Source organism: Heptranchias perlo, chromosome 4 (genome assembly GCF_035084215.1).
Source record: "Heptranchias perlo isolate sHepPer1 chromosome 4, sHepPer1.hap1, whole genome shotgun sequence".
Taxonomy (NCBI): Eukaryota; Metazoa; Chordata; class Chondrichthyes; order Hexanchiformes; family Hexanchidae; genus Heptranchias; species Heptranchias perlo.
This window is the reverse complement of record NC_090328.1, coordinates 121506921-121526358: the sequence shown is the minus strand read 5'-3', so window position 1 is coordinate 121526358 and position 19438 is coordinate 121506921. Positions and strand designations below refer to the sequence as shown.

Here is a 19438-nt window from a genome sequence, read left to right as displayed (position 1 = left end):
AACAGCAATCAAGCCATTTATTTGCATTGTGGGATCTAGAATTTCTGGCAATTAAACATTTACTTAATATTTAATAATTAATATGTAATTAATATTTAATATTTCATGATTTTGCTTTTTATCTCACTCAATTTACATGAATATGAATATTTTATATTTGACTATTTTAGTGCTCACTAATTCCATACCAAGCTACCTTGGCGACTACTATCCCTGAACCATACTGTTTGAGGGTAATTTTGACTTTGTGCGATAGTATAAAACGGGTGATAACGAGTTGGCAGCCCGTTTTACATCTCTCCCAATTGAAGTCAATGGAAACAAAAATTAGGAGAGATGTAAAACGGGCTGTCGACTCGCTATCACCCGTTTTCCACTATCGCACACAATAAAAATTGCTCTCTTTGTTCCTATATTACATCCTTACTGGGAACAGGAAAGATGTTAAAAAGTGCAAAATGTTGTGGAATTCCACTAGAATTATTAAAAATGAGGATTGTTCCAGCTAAGGTGATGAGATATTACATCAATTTTACAAAGAAACTAAGTGCAACAACTTGCTATTGTAAACACAATCGATTAGACGGCTTCTCAAGGTTCACCAAGGTGAGGGATGTTAATATTGGTGGAATAGAACACTATTCCACTTTGATGCATCAAGTACTGCCAGTTGAGGTAAAGGATAGCCAGCTAAATGGTTAGCAGAACACTTTGCTTCACTGGTGTAGATCTTCCATTCCCTACACCACTCACCCTGTTAACCTCTCTGAGTGACGTTCCCAATTTGTGCTGAATTGTGAGGGGTTTAATGCTGTGAATCTGTGTCCACGTAGGACCTGGACAACCAGTAATGAGAGAAGGCTTTCATTTCACCAGTCCAAGGTGGATTTGAATGCAGATCCCAGAGGGAAAGGATAGTGTGATGGTCCAATCTGCTACCCAGTCCCGAAGCACAGGGAGGGATCCTGAAATACCTTGAGGGTTTTCCTGGTCTTCCATTGGATTTATAGTGGGAGACTGGCGGAACTCACGGAGAAATGGCATGAGAAACAGCCGTTGACACCATTTCCCTGAGAGTTACGATGGGAGACTAGAAGAGCCTCTGCGGAATTTCCAGGCTGGAACTGAGAGCAAGAGGGTTCTCTCATTAATGAAATAGGCAAATCACTCCAATGGTAGTGTGTGTATAAACCAGACCACGAACTTTATTGTACAAATACCACATAACACCACCTGAATTTACATAAGAAATCAGAAACGTTTACATGGAATGCTTTAATTCTGAAAGAGGAAGATACTGAAACAGGCAAAAAAGTCAAGGTAAGCTACAACACTTTGTCATACAAAATGTACAAAACATCTGATACTAACTAGACATGTTCTTGTGTTGCACTTTCCACAGTTTAACACTTATAAAAAAGTACCAATTTGTGTTTTTTTTTATTTTTAGAAGAAAAAGGTTTTCTCTTCAAGTTACTTCTGTCATTGAAGCAGAGTGGTTCTGTAAGAGGACAAAAGAAAAGCATTTTATAAACGTTACAACTGATGGAACAGCGGAATTTGATTTGGGTCAGAAACTATGCATACTGCAAATACACTTCTCCTGTGGGGTTTACAGTTACAGGTAGAAAGGTCCAAATTAATTCCATAATGACTGAGCCAAGTAGAATCGCTATGCAAACCACACAATCACGGTACACAACACCGGCTGGGGCATCACAACCATGGACGTAAAATTTGCAGTGTGCACATGTAAAGGAAAGTCGCTAGCACTTGACAGACGCAGACTGCACCAGACATCCTGTTGAAGGGGGAGAGAGTTGTGGGTAAAAAAGGGGGAATCTACAGAATACAGTACGACAGACATTTCAAGTGTTAGAACAGGCTGAGGTAACGTTCAAAAACTGGGCCGCCTTCTAACGGGATGGTTATTTTTAATTTCTATGAAACAGAAACTCTGTGAAATCAAAGTATTTCGCAGTACAGTCGTTAAGTGGGAATGTGTAATATCAGCAGTCCAGCACCACCCACTCCAGATCTGCAAATTATGGGATGAAAAGAGTCTTGAGTGAGACTGTAAACATCTTGGGAAATGTAATCAATTTAGCTAGACACTATACTAATGTATAGAACGTGATGGTTAATTAGATACTTGAGTTTTCATCCATATGGCCACTAGGGTTTTCAACCAAAGATGGATTTAAAAACAAATTTAAAAGTACTTTCTCCTCAGAGAAATTAACAATCCATGTGGCCCAAGGTGGAGGATGTTTGAGTACTAATGTTTAGTACTGTGGAGTCTATCCTGGACTCTGCTAAATTTCAGATCTCATCCTTAGTAACTGGTGAGGGGCAACCAGTGTACAAGGTGAGAAGGAGAAGCAGAAAGAAATCATTGGAGCGTTACACAGAGCCACTCTTGAACGCCTGCTGCAGTGCAGTCAGCAGTGACAGTGGTAGAGTCTAGGTTCAATCAACCTGCACCTCTCGCTCAGTTACAAGAGGTGGAGCGGAGAACGAAGGGAGGGAAGGGAAGATAAATTCCTTCATAGGAAGCCAAAACTTTTGTAATGGGGATTTAGCGTTCATGGGGGGGGGTGGGTGAAATTGGTAATCGGCGGTAGTGCAAAATGGGCGACAGCGAATCAGCGGCCGGTTTTACACCCCGCCCCATTTTTCTTTCTCCTTTGACTTCAGTAGAAAAGAAAATCGAGACCAATTTCACCCTCGTGGTTTGAAAAGAATTCACTAATGAGGAGAAACGTGTCTCAAATTGAAAACTAATATGGGGTTGTCAGTGATGCAGAATGGGGGTGACTTGCTGAGTACATACTGGTGGCAGGAACCTCGCCTTCTGCCAAAATATATTGGAAATTTGTGGGCATTGCGCCTCCGATTTTCCAACGTGTGCTGGTGGCGGGCAAGGCCCCTGCTGCCAGCGCACACTCTGAAGACCACCCCCATATCATAAAACTTGGTGAGGGTGGGGGGGGGGTGAGAGATTGTTTTAAAAGCTAACCAATTCTTAAAGATCACCCCTCACCATATCATCAGACATAGAACAAGAAATAAATGGAGACGTACTACAACTGAGCAGGACCTGGTGACATTCGATATATATATCACAAGACTGAAACTCAACCAAACTTAGGTTCATCAGAGCCTCATGGTTTTGTAATATTAAGTGGCGTTTTAATGGACATATATAAACTTCCATTTTTTTTCTTGTTGATTGCTAACCAGGGTATCATATACTGGGAGGGGGTGGGGGTGGTTACAAGCAGGAGGACAAAAAACTATTCGAGTACTACACTGCCACAGTTCAGGAAGGGATGTTTTTTCCATGAGAATTTGCCATGGATTTTCAATGACTAACCCACCCTGTCACATGCTCCCAAGGACTGACATAAAGTACAGGAGGGCAGGGAAAATGCATCTTGCCCTGGGCAAGATGGCATTCGCATGCACACTCACGCTCCCTCTGTTTTCATTGGGAGATCAAACTACCCATGCGAATCACCTCTGCGACCTAATCACCTGAAACAGAAAAAAGTTCCTGCCTCAAACATACGAAAGTTAAAAAGGTAACTAACGCCAAAAAAAAGGTCATTAATCACTTACCCGTTTTAATGTTTTTCTCCGTGCTTTCTTCCTCAGATTATAATCTTTAGTTTATATTTGAGCTTATCAAGGTGAGGGGGGGGTGGAATATTCTTGTTTCCATTTCAGGTACCCAGTGTCAATATCAAGCGCTTCCTGGTAAGGTATAACATGGCGAGATGCAGAGTGAAGCTCCCTCTCCTCTGTCCAACAATGTGCCTTAATTCTTTACTCAGGGAAAGCTCCTCCCACTGCACCAATTTGCCAGGAGTTTTGTGCTATAGACCTGTAGCCATTGGGACCTGGATTGAGATTACCCAGGAATATCTCACTTAGACCTCTGACAACCTGCAGAAAGATGACACTTTCACCCTATCAGTTTGGGTTGGATTTAAATTCAGGAACCATGGGTGAACCGAAGGTGGTTCGCCCAGTCATGCCCTCACTTAACTGTGTTTTCTAAAAATGTTGGGTTCTTTTTAATTCCAAAAGGATGTAGTAATTACAACATCACTAAACAAAAAAAAGAGTTTTGATGCCTTACATAGAATTACATAGAATGTACAGCACAGAAACAGGCCATTCGGCCCGACTGGTCTACGCCAATGTTTATGCTCCACAAGGGCCTCCTCCCACCTCACTGCATCTAATCCAAAGAACATATCAGAACTGACGAAAGCTCTTCGACCTGAAACGTTAACTCTGTTTCTTTCTCCACAGATGCTGCCTGACTTGCTGAGCTTCTCTAGCATTTTCTGTTTTTATTTCAGATTTCCAGCATCCAAATTTTTTTTGCTTTTGACCTAACAACATATCACGTGCCTTGGGCAGATTGCAGGAGTTCCTAATCTTGTGTGGACTTTACCCAGGTTTAACTATGTTTTTTTTTGCACTGCACTAATCCAGCACCAGTGTGGGAGGAAGATTTCTTCTGTGTAACAAAATCGTAAACCTCTTTATTTAAAAACAGGTGTACAATTCCATTACACAAAGCACACAGAGGAAACCTTCCCCCTCTATCCTTCACCAATGCCCAATAATAAAAAATGGTCAACAAACCATGGTGCCCACAGAGACCTCTAAATTCACCAACATTGCTGCAAATCGTTGGTGAGGAAATTTGCCATGTAGCAACGGTTTCCTCAAAGACACTATTCGCTAAACTTGTGCTGAACCAGAACATTAATGGACAGGGTGGCAACATGGAGGTGCTGGGCTTTCAAACCATGCCGTGCACTTGCATTGCCGAACTCTTCAACTTTGTTGCCACCACTGAGTGTGGGAGTAAGAAGGTCAGCATTCACATCCACACCCTTAGTTTTAAGTGTAAACTGATTTAACCCACAGGGCCCTCCTGGCACGATGCAAACATAACATAGGAACAGGAGTAGGCCATTCAGCCCCTCGAGCCTGTTCCGCCATTCAATTACATCATGGCTGATCTATATCTTAACTCCCATCGACCCACTTTGGTTCCATAACCCTTAATACTCTTGCCTAACAAAAACCTATTTCCACTACCCTTTGTGTGAAGAAGTGCTTCCTGACATCACCCCTGGATGGCCTAGTTCTAATTTTAAGGTTACGCCCCCTTGTTCTGGATTCCCCCCACCAGAGGAAATCGTTTCTCTCTAACTACTCTATCAAATCCTTTAATCATCTTAAACACCTCGATTAGATCATCCCTGAATCTTCTATACTCGTGCGAATACAAGCCTAGTCTGTGCAACCTGTCTTCATAATTTAACCCTTTTAGCCCCAGTATCATTCTGTTTGAAAAAAACCCTAGATAATAGTAACACAGCACAAATGAATATGACAACATTTAACAAAACGAGACAATTCTAAAACAAGGAAATGCAAGTTTCTGAATGGCCAGCTCTTTGACCGTGCCCACCTCAGGTTGTTCCAGCACCACTGCTATAAGACCAAGCAAGTAGTTCTGAGCAAAGTTCCACATAGAGAACCAAGCAATGTGGCTCAACGTGAACACCAACCAAGGGGACATGACCAAAAGCGGAGTAAATGAAGCTGGAAAATGTAAAAAAAAAAGTTACATGGTGCCAGAATCACGTGGAGAATGTGTCTACCCAGGAGCAGCAGAGGGGGCAGGCAGAGAATAACCTCTTACGACACTGGACTCATGAACCCCCTGGAGCTGAGCAATGGGGCTCCATCCCTGCGTGATTATTAAGCATATACCTCCTGGTGAGTTGGGTGTCTGGCTGATCCTGGAAAATGACCCTGGGACGAAACACCCTTTCTCGGGGGGTTTGACGACGTCTCCCACCTTGCTGTCATGCAGGCATTAAGGAAAGAAGATCCAGGTTGTGAGATCAATGTAATCAATAGCAATGCAGTGTGGTACTTGTACTGCTCGTGAATCAAATTGCAGGAGATATGAGATGCTCTAATTTAATTTTTGTAGATCTACAACAGTTCTGCACATTCTTCCAATTTCATTTGGGCAAAAAGGCTTTTGTTTCTTTACACTTCCATTTGGAAGATTAATGTGTGGACTCGGTAAACAATAGCCGATTCGCACCCACACTGAAAAATCATCAACACTTCAACAAACTGGCAGCAGCAATATGCTGACATCACAAATCCTGCATACTTGTGAGTACCCTGCAAACACAATCATTCCGAAAGTGCTTTCATAAAGCTTTGCTGAAACTGTGCAAGTCCACTAAAGCTTAGTGAATAGAGTCCAAAGTACTGCAGGCAACAATTGTTCAAAGAGAAGGGAAGCAAGGAGTTAGTCACAATAAATCCACTGGGATTGTCACCAGTGCTCCTGATTGGAATCGACAATAATTCAGAAAGCATTTCAAGTTAAAGTGTTAAGATGGGGATAGCATTAAAGGTTACAGATGAAGGGTCACACTCAAAAGACTCAGCTTTCTCTTTCAGATGCTGATCGACCTGCTGTGCATTTTGAGCATTTTCTAATTTTAGTTGAGAATTTGAGTAATTACTATCTTTGCTAATTATTGACGTGTATCAATGGATTTATTCGATCAAGTCCTCAGTGTGATGAAAGGCAAATATCTGGGTTGACAAAGCACGAACAGAGGCCAAATAAAAATCAAGAAGTGCCCCATTTGTAAGACAAATAATACAGCCAAAAGGTCTTGTTAGTAGAGCATAGATATTTTGACTGTTGAAACCCCACACTGAATGCTATCGACAGATTGTTTAACAGTGAGTACTTTCCTGGTCTTTGATCATTTTTAATATATTGATAGCGATGGCCTGATGGCTCAGGGATGGAGCATTTGCACCACAATAGTTCATTAACAAATTGGACTTGAAATGGAGGATAGTTGTATTTAGTGGTAATGTTCAAGGATTGGGATTACCTTGTGACTAATGATCCACTGGCATGTTTGCTTAGCTTTCAAGAGAGCTGTCAATATTGGATGAGTCCTAGCTTTAAGATTTTCAGCTGCAAGTTGTTTATCTGAAGCATCACCTCAGGCCAAAGACATAAACATGATTAAAACTGGTAAACTATGTTGGTCACATGGGCCGCAGGGGCAGCCAAAGAGCATTAATGTATTACTTTTTTTCTCACGTTTCCTAACCTCTTTACCCTGTCTCTTTTCCTCTCATTCTCTTCTCTTTCTTTGAAACCCACATGGGCGCAGGGTTTGAACGTTTCCCTTGTGCTTTTTCTCACCAAACGGTAAGAGAAAGCAAGAGGAGTGATGGATCCAGGCCTATCCCAGCATTCATTGTGACAGTGATTGACCTTTACCCTACAGCCAGACAAATGCCAGGAAATAGTGACTGTGATCCTGAAGGGACCGTGATCTCGCCCTGGAGACTCCTGCCAAATATAGGAGAGTTGGAGGACCTCGAGGATCAGTCGGCTTTGTACTAAGAATTGGCCAGTTACACTAAGACTTGTTACTTCCACTGTCACTGTGGAGAACTGGGATGCAATCACCAACAGAAGAGGAGAGGGGTTTAGGACTGTATGTGTCAGTGGTAATAATTGAAAAACACAAATGCTTTTATGCTTTAATGAGGAAAAAAATTCTCAAAAGCAATGATATAGCAAAAGCAAAACCACAAAATGTTTAAAATTAAATATGGTACAAATAAAAATAAAGCATCAAATAGCAACATGGAAAAAACAATACTTTAACTTTATAAAATCACTTTGATATGCTTAACTATTTTTTGTTTTCAGGCTTCAGTTAAAAAAGAAACTTCCTCGGAACTTTTGTATTTTTTATTTTAAAAATTAAATCCAGTTGAATTTCTGCAAATTTTTTTTATAGAATCATACAGAACAGAAGGAGGCAGTTCGGCCCATCGTGCCTGTGCTGGCTCTTTGAAAGAGCTATCCAATTAGTCCCAGTGCCCCACTCTTTCCCCATCGCCCTGCAAATCTTTCCTTTTCAAGTATATATCCAGTTCCCCTTTGAAAGAGGTATTGCTTAGTTTCTTAGGAGTAAGTTTTAACATCGAGCCGGGAAGAGAGTGGAGGAGGGGGAGTTTCCGGGCGGGAAACCAGGAAGTATGGATTTCCCACATGTCCTTACAATTTTGACAAAAGGGCGTCTTTCAATTTTTTTCTGTAGGTTTCCCGCCTGACAGCCAGCTTAACAGGCGGTCATTGGGGGGGATCGTTCATCAGGGGCTCAGTCGGCGGGGTCGGACATTGGGGGGGTTGGAGCTCGTGAGGGGAGGGGGCGGCCGATTGTGTATGTTGGATTACAGCAGGTAGGCTTGTTGGGCCCGAAGGAAATATTCCTGCTCCTCCTGGCCCACAAGCAGTGCAATAAAGGCACTTCCCCGTTGGTCCGGGCCTTCTTGCCATCTTTTACGTGGTGAGAATCAGAAGGCCCGGGAATCCAGGCCCCCAGGAGTTAAAAATAAAAATGCTGTTAAAATGGAGGCCTGCAGCCTCCGTAGAAGATTTTACTGATTGACTCGCCACCTGGGAGCGGGTTGGTGGCCCGCCTCTGTTGGGGTCAGGTTTTACTTTTTCTTTTACAATTTTTACCTTCTCACCCGCCCCCCAACCCACCCGTCCTTGGGGGTTAAAATTGCCTCCTAGTCTTTAATAGAGATTCAAAATACTTCTAGATTTATTTTATGTTGGTTTTATGATATCTTTCTATCTTTTGGCAATTTGCTGGAAGAGGACAGAAAAGACTTCTCTGAATGCTGCCCATGTGCAGCCAAGAGAGATGCACGGAAACAAAAGCCTCACGGGACTCACAGAAATTGTGATGTGCCAGGAAATCATGTGAGTCAGCAGATTTGTCCTTTATCGGGTGAATAAACAATAAACCTCTCAATCAAAAAAAGTTACCACTGAGGAGTTTATCAGGAACGATTTGGTAATAACTGAAAAAGAAGCACCGAAAATATACTGTAGCCAAAATAAGATAAATTCTGGAGCTATGGGGATACTGGCTTCATTGTGCCCGACTGGTGATTCGGTGTGGCTGTGCCAACCAAAAACGTGGCTCTTACACTGGGCATTAGTCAGCCGACGTCTTATCGGAGAGGCTAGATTCTGGTTACTACACAGTTAGTCTTATCTCTTTCCAGGGCACAGTACAGTGAAGGGAAACAGTAATTCCTTGAGAAGTTTGACAAGAGTTTTCCGTTGGATCGTCTGTGGGTCGTACTACTTCAGTCTAGTTTGATCATCGCAAACCAGAGAGGCCCGAGGCTTCTGTTTCAAGCCTCCCCTAGTTGGCTAACACGGAGTTTGAATTGTGTGGTAGAAAGGGCGAACCTTGGTACTTAAGATAGCTGAAACTAATTTTATATTCACTGTGTGAAGGTAGGACCGTAAGCCAAAGCAAGAGGGGGAATCTATGTGGCGTACCTGTGCACTCAAGGTTTCAAGTGGGCTTTCCACCCGAGGGAATGTCATTAATGGCACTCCGTGTGGATCCTCAGGCTTTTGTTTAACAGATGCGGCCTGCGTTCCTTTGAAGTTGTGAACGACACATATTCCCTAGCAAAAAATGGAGATGTATGTTAGTAATAATTTAATAAAGATTTAACGGCGTGGAGGCAGAGAGGAAAATTAGCTATTTTTCTTTAAAAGTGAAATGACCCTTGGGAATCTCCCAAATCTGTACGATGTGCCTGAGCAGGGGCTTAGGCAAATGCTTGCAGAGTATCAGAACCATAGGAAGGCAATTCATAACCTCTCTAAAGTTGTACAGCTGATGGCAAGAATGGTAGCAGAGTCCAAAGTCATCCATTGCGCTACTAAGTTAAAAGCCAGTAACTCAGCCATCTAGAACTTCTGGCTAAAACTGCACTATCAATGAGGGTTTCTCTACAAGGCAGAGCATCATAGAGTTAGTGGCAGCACAATCCACAGAACAGAGGGCTCCTGATACATAACTCCATCCCTGCTGGAAAGTGCATTTGTGGACATTGGGGAAGAATTGGCCGTGATGCCCTCCACAGTCAAACAGCCAGTTTCTGCATGTTGTTCAGGCCGACACACGAGGAGTAGTCACTTGAGAAAGGCCCAGTCGCAGTCACCAGCTTCAGCAGAGGAGGGGAGAACATTCAAGGGTGGGAGAAAACAAACATTGAATCTGGTGCGAAATGCCTTGGGCCGATTTTCTACAGTAAAGGTGCTGCATTAACACAAGTTGTTGTTGAAGGGGAATTTGTTTCTGTTTAATAAAGATTTGTAACTTAATATAAATTCGAACTTTTCTTAGATCTAGTCACCCTGCAATGGCATCTTTAATTTGTCTATACGCTTTCATTTTAAAGATATGATGGACTTACCAAAAACAAAGCTACTGTGCTGCCAAGTACGAAACCCGCAATCACATCGGAGCAGTGATTGCGATATTCAGAGACACGGTTCAGTCCGGTTAAAAAAGCAGCACAGAGAGCTCCCAAGCACAACACTGGTTTGGCCAACCTGCTGCTTTTGGTTTTTATCGTGCTAGTGATGTACATCTGGAATAGAACAAGATCACACACACAGATCAATGGCGGGGGATACACTTCTATATGTTAAAAAAACCACACAGGTCAGTGTGCAAGCAACAAGGACCCGAATGAATATCGATGATGTTACGCTGAATTGTGCGATGCTTCAAGTGAACTTAAATAATCCTTCATTTATTTTTCTTCATGGTAAAAGTTACCAGGACTTAAAAATTAACCAAGATATTCAAAAGCAAAACACATTTCCTTCACTATATTACTCCATTCAATTTTGTTTCTGGTTTTTGCATAACATTTATATCTGTTTTTAAAATAACACAAAATAGTCATTAAAAATAGCGATGCAGGTTAATAAGGCCATAGAAAAAGCAAATCAAGCACTGGGGGTCATTTCCAGATGAATAGAGTTAAAAAGTAGAGAAGTTATGTTAAACTTGTATAGAACCTTGGTTAGATCACACTTGGGAGTACTGTGCACAGTTCTAGTCTCCATATTATAAGAAGGATATAGAGGCACTGGAGAAAGTGCAATAAAGATTCACAAGGATGATAACAGAACTGAGAGGATATATTTATCAGGAAACAGGCTGGGGCTCTTTTCTCTGGAAAAGAGAAGGCTGAGGGGGGACCCAATAGAGGTTTTTTAAATTATGAAGGGGTTCACTAGGATAGACGTAGAGAAGATGTTCCCACTTGTGGAGCACACCAAAACTAGGGGCCATGAATATAAGGTAGTCACTAACAAATGCAATAGGGAATTCAGGAGAAACTTCTTTACCCAAAGAGTGGTAAGAATGTGGAACGTGCTACCACAAGGAGTAGTTGAGGCAAATAACATGGATACATTTAAGGAGAAGCTGGATAAACACATGAGGGAGAAAGGAATAGAAGGATCTGTTGATAGGGTGAGATGAAGGAGGGTGGGAGGAGGCTCATGTGGAGCATAAATACCGGCATAGATCAGTTGAGCCGAATGGCCTGTTTCGATGCTGTACGTTCCATGTTTGTTTTATTCGTTCATGGGATGTGGGCGTCGCTGGCGAGGCCGGCATTTATTGCCCATCCCTAATTGCCCTTGAGAAGGTGGTGGTGAGCCGCCTTCTTGAACCGCTGCAGTCCGTGTGGTGAAGGTTCTCCCACAGTGCTGGTAGGAATGGAGTTCCAGGATTTTGACCCAGCGACGATGAAGGAATGGCGATATATTTCCAAGTCGGGATGGTGTGTGACTTGGAGGGGAATGTGCAGGTGGTGTTGTTCCCATGTGCCTGCTGCCGTTGTCCTTCTAGGTGGTAGAGGTCGCGGGTTTGGGAGGTGCTGTCGAAGAAGCCTTGGCGAGTTGCTGCAGTGCATCCTGTGGATGGTACACACTGTAGCCACAGTGCGCCGGTGGTGAAGGGAGTGAATGTTTAGGGTGGTGGATGGGGTGCCAATCAAGCGGGCTATTTTGTCCTGGATGGTGTTGAGCATCTTGAGTGTTGTTGGAGCTGCACTCATCCAGGCAAGTGGAGAGTATTCCATCACACTCCTGACTTGTGCCTTGTAGATGGTGGAAAGGCTTTGGGGAGTCAGAAGGTGAGTCACTCACCGCAGAATACCCAGCCTCTGACCTGCTCTTGTAGCCACAGTATTTATATGGCTGGTCCAGTTAAGTTTCTGGTCAATGGTGACCCCCAGGATGTTGATGGTAATGGTAATGCCGTTGAATGTCAAGGGGAGGTGGTTAGACTCTCTCTTGTTGGAGATGGTCATTGCCTGGCACTTGTCTGGCGTGAATGTTACTTGCCACTTATCAGCCCAAGCCTGGATGTTGTCCAGGTCTTGCTGCGTGCAGGCTCGGACTGCTTTATTATTTGAGGGGTTGCGAATGGAACTGAACACTGTGCAATCATCAGCGAACATCCCCATTTCTGTCCTTATGATGGAGGGAAGGTCATTGATGAAGCAGCTGAAGATAGTTGGGCCTAGGCCACTGCCCTGAGGAACTCCTGCAGCAATGTCCTGGGGCTGAGATGATTGGCCTCCAACAACCACTACCATCTTCCTTTGTGCTAGGTATGACTCCAGCCACTGGAGAGTTTTCCCCATGATTCCCATTGACTTCAATTTTACTAGGGCTCCTTGGTGCCACACTCGGTCAAATGCTGCCTTGATGTCAAGGGCAGTCACTCTCACCTCACCTCTGGAATTCAGCTCTTTTATCCATGTTTGGACCAAGGCTGTAATGAGGTCTGGAGCCGAGTGGTCCTGGTGGAACCCAAACTGAGCATCGGTGAGCAGGTTATTGGTGAGTAAGTGCCGCTTGATAGCACTGTCGACGACACCTTCCATCACTTTGCTGATGATTGAGGGTAGACTGATGGGGCGGTAATTGGCTGAATTGGATTTGTCCTGCTTTTTGTGGACAGGACATACCTGGGCAATTTTCCACATTGTCGGGTAGATGCCAGTGTTGTAGCTGTACTGGAACAGCTTGTGACATTTATTTTTCTATGCAGGGCTTCGGGGAAAGAGCAGAGGAGTGGGACTAATTGGGTAGCTCTTTCAAAGAACCAGCACAGGCACAATAGGCCGAATGATCTCCTTATTTGCTGTATAATATCAGCAGGAGATGATACTGCAATGCGTTCACAGTCTACAATAGCTTTTCATTCAGTTTTTGGTCACACTAGGTGAAAGAGAATATTTCCAGCCAAAACTTTTTAAAGTGAATGTCACAAAAAATTTTCCAGCTGAAGGGTGAGGGAAAAAAAATCTAACAAACAGGGCACGCCGCGAGATGCTCCACTCCAGCAAACTCTGGATAAACCACTCAAGATTTGTTTGGTGGCCTCTTGAAGCACAGGGAGTCAATGAAGTAGTTTTAAAGGAGATTAATGGCAATGGCATCCAGCCCAAGCTTTACTCTTGGAAAGTTATGGACTGAAAATTATCTTAATTCAAAACCACTAAAAGGTAACATTTCCTCAGTTAACACCTTAACTTTGCACGTATTTTGATGGACGAGAACCTTTGTTTATGATTTCTTTTTTTATTGATACCACTCATCCGATCTCGTCCATGAGAGCACAGGAGAGTGGAATTTAAAAAATGGTGTTAATGCTGCTGCGCACTTGGCTGAGAGCTTCAGAAATTTGCCCCATATTAACAAGTATGTATGTTGCTAAATAGTGGGAAGTTACAATCCTGCCCAGCAATCTTGAATAGGCCTTTAGTTGCAATTAGTGAAGAGAAACACTGTATAAAAAGTCATACGAATCCTGCAAGGGTCAAACAGCAATTTCTTGCAACCAAAAAAGAAACACATTTTAGTAAATGTCAAACAATGACCTAATCGTGTATCAGCAGCATCAAATAAATCATATTCGGTGTAACATTTAAACACCATACTGCATTTTTCATGGGAATTTTCTAAAGTATGACACCATGGTACCGATTTTAAAAAGCTAATAAACAACGGTTATGGTTGCTGTAGTTTTACGGCAGTATAAACCCTTCTTATGGGCTTTAGCTGATTGCCTCCAGCAGAACATTAACCTCTGCTTAAGAGTGCACTCTTACTCTATCTTTCTCAATCAATGAGTTCTCTGGTGAAGGACATCCTCCGAGCCATGAATTCACAAAACTAAATGCAGTTTAGCAAAGACTTCCACAATATTACTTGAACAGGCTGAAGGAGCACCAGACTGCTGTGAGGCCTGAGGGGCAACAAGTAATTAAAAGAATGCCAATAATTTTCTTTTGTTCATATTCTCTCTTATTGTTTGCACTCCAATCTCCTAGAAAACCTGTTATTAATGGTTTATTTTTTCTTTCACTCCGATTTCCCTTTCCATTTGCGTCCGATGAAAGGGAAATCTTCCCACCAGGCCATTCTGCCACCCTACTGTGATATCACTGCAGTCCGTTCTGACAAAAGGTCCAACCTTGGAGTGATAAGACCATGGTAGATGTTATGGAGTAGCAAACTCTTCCGGTTTGAAACCACCTTGGTTGACATTCAGGGGCCAGGAAGAATGCTGCTCTGTGGAGCCATTCAGTATTACAGTCATAGCTGATATGGCCAATGTCCATTGAAAGAAGAGCAAAGTTACAACATGGTACTGTTTGAACAGCAGGGTGATCAGGAGTCAGCGTTGCCTGATTGGTTACACCCATTATGATGGCACCAACCATTTTTGCAGGCCCTGTCACACGTACCTGACAACGACTAAGGGTCTGGGTCAGCAGAGAGGTCGATATCATAGAATCATACAGCACAGAAGGAGGCCATTCGGCCCATCGTGCCTGTGCGGGCTTTTTGAAAGAACTATCCAATTAGTCCCACTCTTTCCCCATAGCCCTACAAATTTTTCCTTTTCAAGTATTTATCCAATTCCCTTTTGAAAGTTACTTTGAATCTACTTCCACCACTCTTTCAGGCAGTGCATTCCGGGTCATAACAACTCGCTGTGTTAAAAAAAAATTCTCCTCATTACCCCCTGGTTCTTTTGCCAATTATTTTAAATCTGTGTCTGATGGTTACCAACTCTCCTGCCAGTGCAGACAGTTTCTCCCTATCTACTCTCTCATAATTTTGAACACATCTATTAAATCGCCTTCTCTGCTCTAAGGAGAACAATCCCAGCTTCTCCAATCTCTCCTCATAACCGAAGTCCCCCATCCCTGGTAAATCTCCGCACCCTCTCCAAAGCCCTGACATCCTTATCTGCACCCAGGATTCTTTTTCTCTTAATTTTTGACTGCCGCTTTTTAATCCCCTGCTCCATTTGCCTTTGCAAAAGCCTAGATACTTTAAAAGCCCTCCAAAGGCTTTTTTGAATTTTTGTCCCCCTATTGTGACACTCCCCTTCAAGTAAAATTTCACTTCCATTTAATTTTCCTCTCCCACCACGAATGTGCTCTCTAGCTTCAGCCCAGTTTGCACACGAATAGTTTGTTTCCAAAATGAGTTTACAGGCAGTATTTGCACCAGTTCTTAAGCATATAGAATCAAGGCATCAAGGGGTATGGGGAGAAAGCGGGAATATGGTATTGAGATAGAGGATCAGCCATGATCATATTGAATGGCGGAGCAGGCTCGAAGGGCCGAATGGCCTACTCCTGCTCCTATTTTCTATGTTTCTATGTTACTTAGAACTATTATGTGGTGGATGACCTGCTGATATGGATAACTATCATTGTTGCATTGCCAAAGCTAGATGCAGAAACATGGCCTAGGCTTCTCTCCCAGCACTTTAATCCCCCCACCCACACCGTTTATGATCATCATAGATCCTAATGCTCCCCTTTTGGAGCTAACATGAGCTTTACCTGCCCCCAAAATTCATCCTGTTCACTCTTCTTTATATAAGTGCTTTTTGCATTTAAAAAATTGTATTATTTATGTCTGGTACAATAATTTTATTATTTATGGTGGTGCAACAATCAAGGGTTAGTTGTGACTTTTAGAACAACTTTTAAAAAAACCATTCCAGAATAAATTATTTTTGGTTTCAAACGCAGAATCACAGTACGCTTCATAATGCCGGAAAACGGATTAAAGAAAGTATCAACAATAAACATTTCTCGGACGATATGCCCCCAGATCACCCGTCCAGGAAATAACATTTGCACCACCAGAACTCGTTAGTCATGTCCCACTGCACTCTCATTGTAACCACTCCTTTGCATAATTCATAGGTAAAACCATTTCAGTTTCCACAGAAGAAACAAACTCAACTGCAGAATGTGATTTCGAAACACGAAGTGAAATCCTGAAATCCAATGTAATGAAGAGGAATTTATTTCTCACAATTGTTTGGCTTTAGGCTTTTATCTGCTTTTCAGTTGTACAATGTTTTTTGAGTTTGCAGCTTTTGTGGTGGTTGTGGGGAGGGAGGGGGCTTTGTTAGCTTCATTGAAACTGTTTGTCAGCTTTTCTGAGTTTTGTAGTTTGGCACGTCTATGGTTCCAATGGACCAACTTTGAAGAGGTGCTGGGAGCTGAGGCCTCAGATACACGGGAAGCTTTAGCATTTAAACATGGAAACACAGCAAAGAAAAATAACCTAAACAGGGAGACTTGCCATCCCCCGAATAGTTTGAAATGAAGATTTAAATACAAAGGCCCTGAGATTCTGCAGGGATTCAACCAGCATCCTGTTGTAAGTCTGGTGGGAGACCACAAGACCACTCGGGAAATGACTGTTTTGAGCCAGTTACGCCAATTCCATTGGGGGGGGTGGGGGAGAGGGGACCTCCACTTGCCCGCGTGGAGTTACAGCAGGTGACCAGTAGGATACCCGCAGGCATTCAGGGCCAGACACACCGTTCTCATAAACGCGCAAGGATAAGGCCATTCATTGTGAAGCTTCAATCTAGAACCTTCCTTTCCCTGATCTAGACTAAGAAATCATTTTTACTCTGGAGAAACTCTTCCACATTTTGTGTTGACAGGAAGAAATCTTGAGTCTGCCTTCTTCTATATCTTTCAGTTGACAACTATGAATTCTGACTCTCCATCTTCCTGATGGCAACATCAATGAAGAATAATCGACTCTTTCTGTCAGCAATTAATACCGTTGCTAGGTAATTCTTTCCCAACAACAACAATGGCCTGTGCAGTAATGTAGAAATCCAAAATTACATAGAAGTTTACAGCACAGAAACAGGCCATTCGGCCCGACTGCTCTGTGCTGGTGTTTATGCTCTACACGAGCCTCCTCCCACCCTACATCATCTAACCCTATTGACATAGCCTTTCTCTCCTTCATGTGTTTATCGAGCTTCCCCTTAAATGCATCTATGCTATTCGCCTCAACTACTCCTTGTGGTAGCAAGTTCCACATTCTAACCACTCTCTGGGTAAAGAAGTTTCTCCTGAATTCTTTATTGGATTTATTAGTGATTATCTTATATTTATGGCCCCTAGTTTTGGTCTCTTCCACTAGTGGAAACATCTTCTCTACGTCTAACCTATCAAACACTTTCATAATCTTAAAGACCTCTTTTAGGTCACCCGTCAGCCTTCTCTTTTCCAGCCTGTTCAGTCTTTCCTGATAGTTATATTGAATTTTAAGTGAAAGGAACAAAATATCAACAGAACATTCTGGGAAGAATGGGTCAATTTTCAACTAGTGTGACAGAGTGTGCAATTATTTGTTGTATTTTGCAAGCCGTGCACAACAATTGCATACTCAATCATACTGCTCGGAAACAGGACAGTTTTCTGATCATTTCAATCGATTCTTATTCAGAGCAAGTGCAATTTAGCAAGATAGATAAATTGCTCATATTGGGATGTGCTGGACTGCGGGAATTAGCCCTTCTTTCACTTGAACAAAGGTAAGTTACTTCTAATACTTGTGATTGGGTGGATGTAACCTATAAGGAACGGCTAAGTGACTTCTCAGCCGTTAGGCCTCTCACTCTCAAAGTCTCCGCTTCCCTCTATCGCACACACTGTACACTGGAGCGGATGGGGTGGGTGGGCGGTGGTTGAAATGAGGAATCGCTTGGCCTCATCAGAAATTTAATCCATTTGTAATGAAAGGAGAAATCTGTACACAGAATCTAATTTGCTGTACTTCTGGAAAATTATTTATTGCCGTAATTTTTTATGTTGATGCTGATTAAGCATAAATTAATTATAGCTGGATATCTAATGTCTTAGATTCTACTCAACCATATAGTAATTGCCAATATTAGCTGAATCTGATGCAATGTTGTATTAACAAGTGTTTGTATGCATTGCAGACAGAGTGCATTGCGTGCATTATATCAAATGTATTCTATTTTAGTTATAGATAGTGGGGGCCATTCGGGACAGTATTGAGAGAGGATGAAATGCAGCACATCCAACAAGAGGATTTCATAGAATCATAGAAAGGTTACAGTACGGAAGGAGGCCATTCGGTCCATCGAGTCCGTGCCGGCTCTATGCAAGAGCAATCCAGCTAGTCCCACTGCTCCGCCCTATCTCCGTAGCCCTGCAAACTTTTTCCTTTCAAGTACTTACCCGGTTCCCTTTTGAAGGCCATGATTGAATCTGCCTCCACCACCCCCTCGGGCAGTGCATTCCAGGTCCTAACCACTTGCTGTGTAAAAATGTTAATCCTCATGTCACCTTTGGTTCTTTTGCCAATCACCTTAAATCTATGACCTCTGGTTCTTGACCCTTCCGCCAATGAGAACAGTTTCTCTCTATCTACTCTGTCTAGACCCTTCATGATTTTGAATACCTCTATCAAATCTCCTCGCAACCTTCTCTGTTCCAAGCAGAACAATCCCAGCCTCTCCAGTCTATCCATGTAACTAAAGTCCCTCATCCCTGAAATCATTCTAGTAAATCTCCTCTGCACCCTCTCTAAGGCCTTCACATCTTTCCTGAAGTGCAGTACCCAGAACTGGACACAATACTCCAGTTGTGGCCAAACCAGTGTTTAATAAAGGTTCATCATGACTTCCTTGCTTTTGTACTCTATGCCTCTATTTATAAAGCCCAGGACCCCATATGTTTTTTTAACCACTTTCTCAACCTGCCCTGCCACCTTCAACAATTTGTGCACATATACCCCCAGATCCCTACCCCTTATAGAATTGTGCCCTCTAGTTTATATTGCCTCTCCTCATTTTTCCTACCGAAGTGCATCACCTCTCATTTTTCCGCATTAAACTTCATCTGCCACGTGTCCGCCCATGCCATCGGAGTGTCTATATCCTCTTGAATTCTATCACTATCCTCCTCACTGTTTACTACCCTTCCAAGTTTTGTGCCCTGTACACCCAAGTCCAAGTCATTAATATAAATCAAGAAAAGCAATGGTCCTAGCACCGACTCCTGGGGAAAACCGCTACACACCTCCCTCCAGTCCGAAAAACAACTGTTCACCACTACTCTCTGTTTCCTG

The 19438-nt window shown here is 42.7% G+C and overlaps 1 protein-coding gene across 5 annotated transcripts in view; it reads right to left on the bottom strand.

Annotated features, from left to right (window-relative positions):
* Window positions 1-1176: 1176 nt before the first annotated feature.
* plppr1 (phospholipid phosphatase related 1) overlaps window positions 1177-19438 on the bottom strand; it is a 114618-nt gene continuing 96356 nt past the window's right edge. For 3 of the 5 annotated variants that reach the window (XM_067982276.1, XM_067982277.1, XM_067982275.1), the window contains 3 exons: window positions 10384-10560; window positions 9455-9586; window positions 6933-7075 (listed from right to left, as the gene is read on the bottom strand). In XM_067982276.1, coding sequence (XP_067838377.1) covers window positions 7013-7075; window positions 9455-9586; window positions 10384-10560 — 372 coding nt within the window. In that variant the 3' untranslated portion in view covers window positions 6933-7012. Of the gene's footprint in view, window positions 1502-6932; window positions 7076-9454; window positions 9587-10383; window positions 10561-19438 lie in introns of those variants that run through there. The other 2 variants (XM_067982279.1, XM_067982278.1) reach the window with 1 other exon arrangement.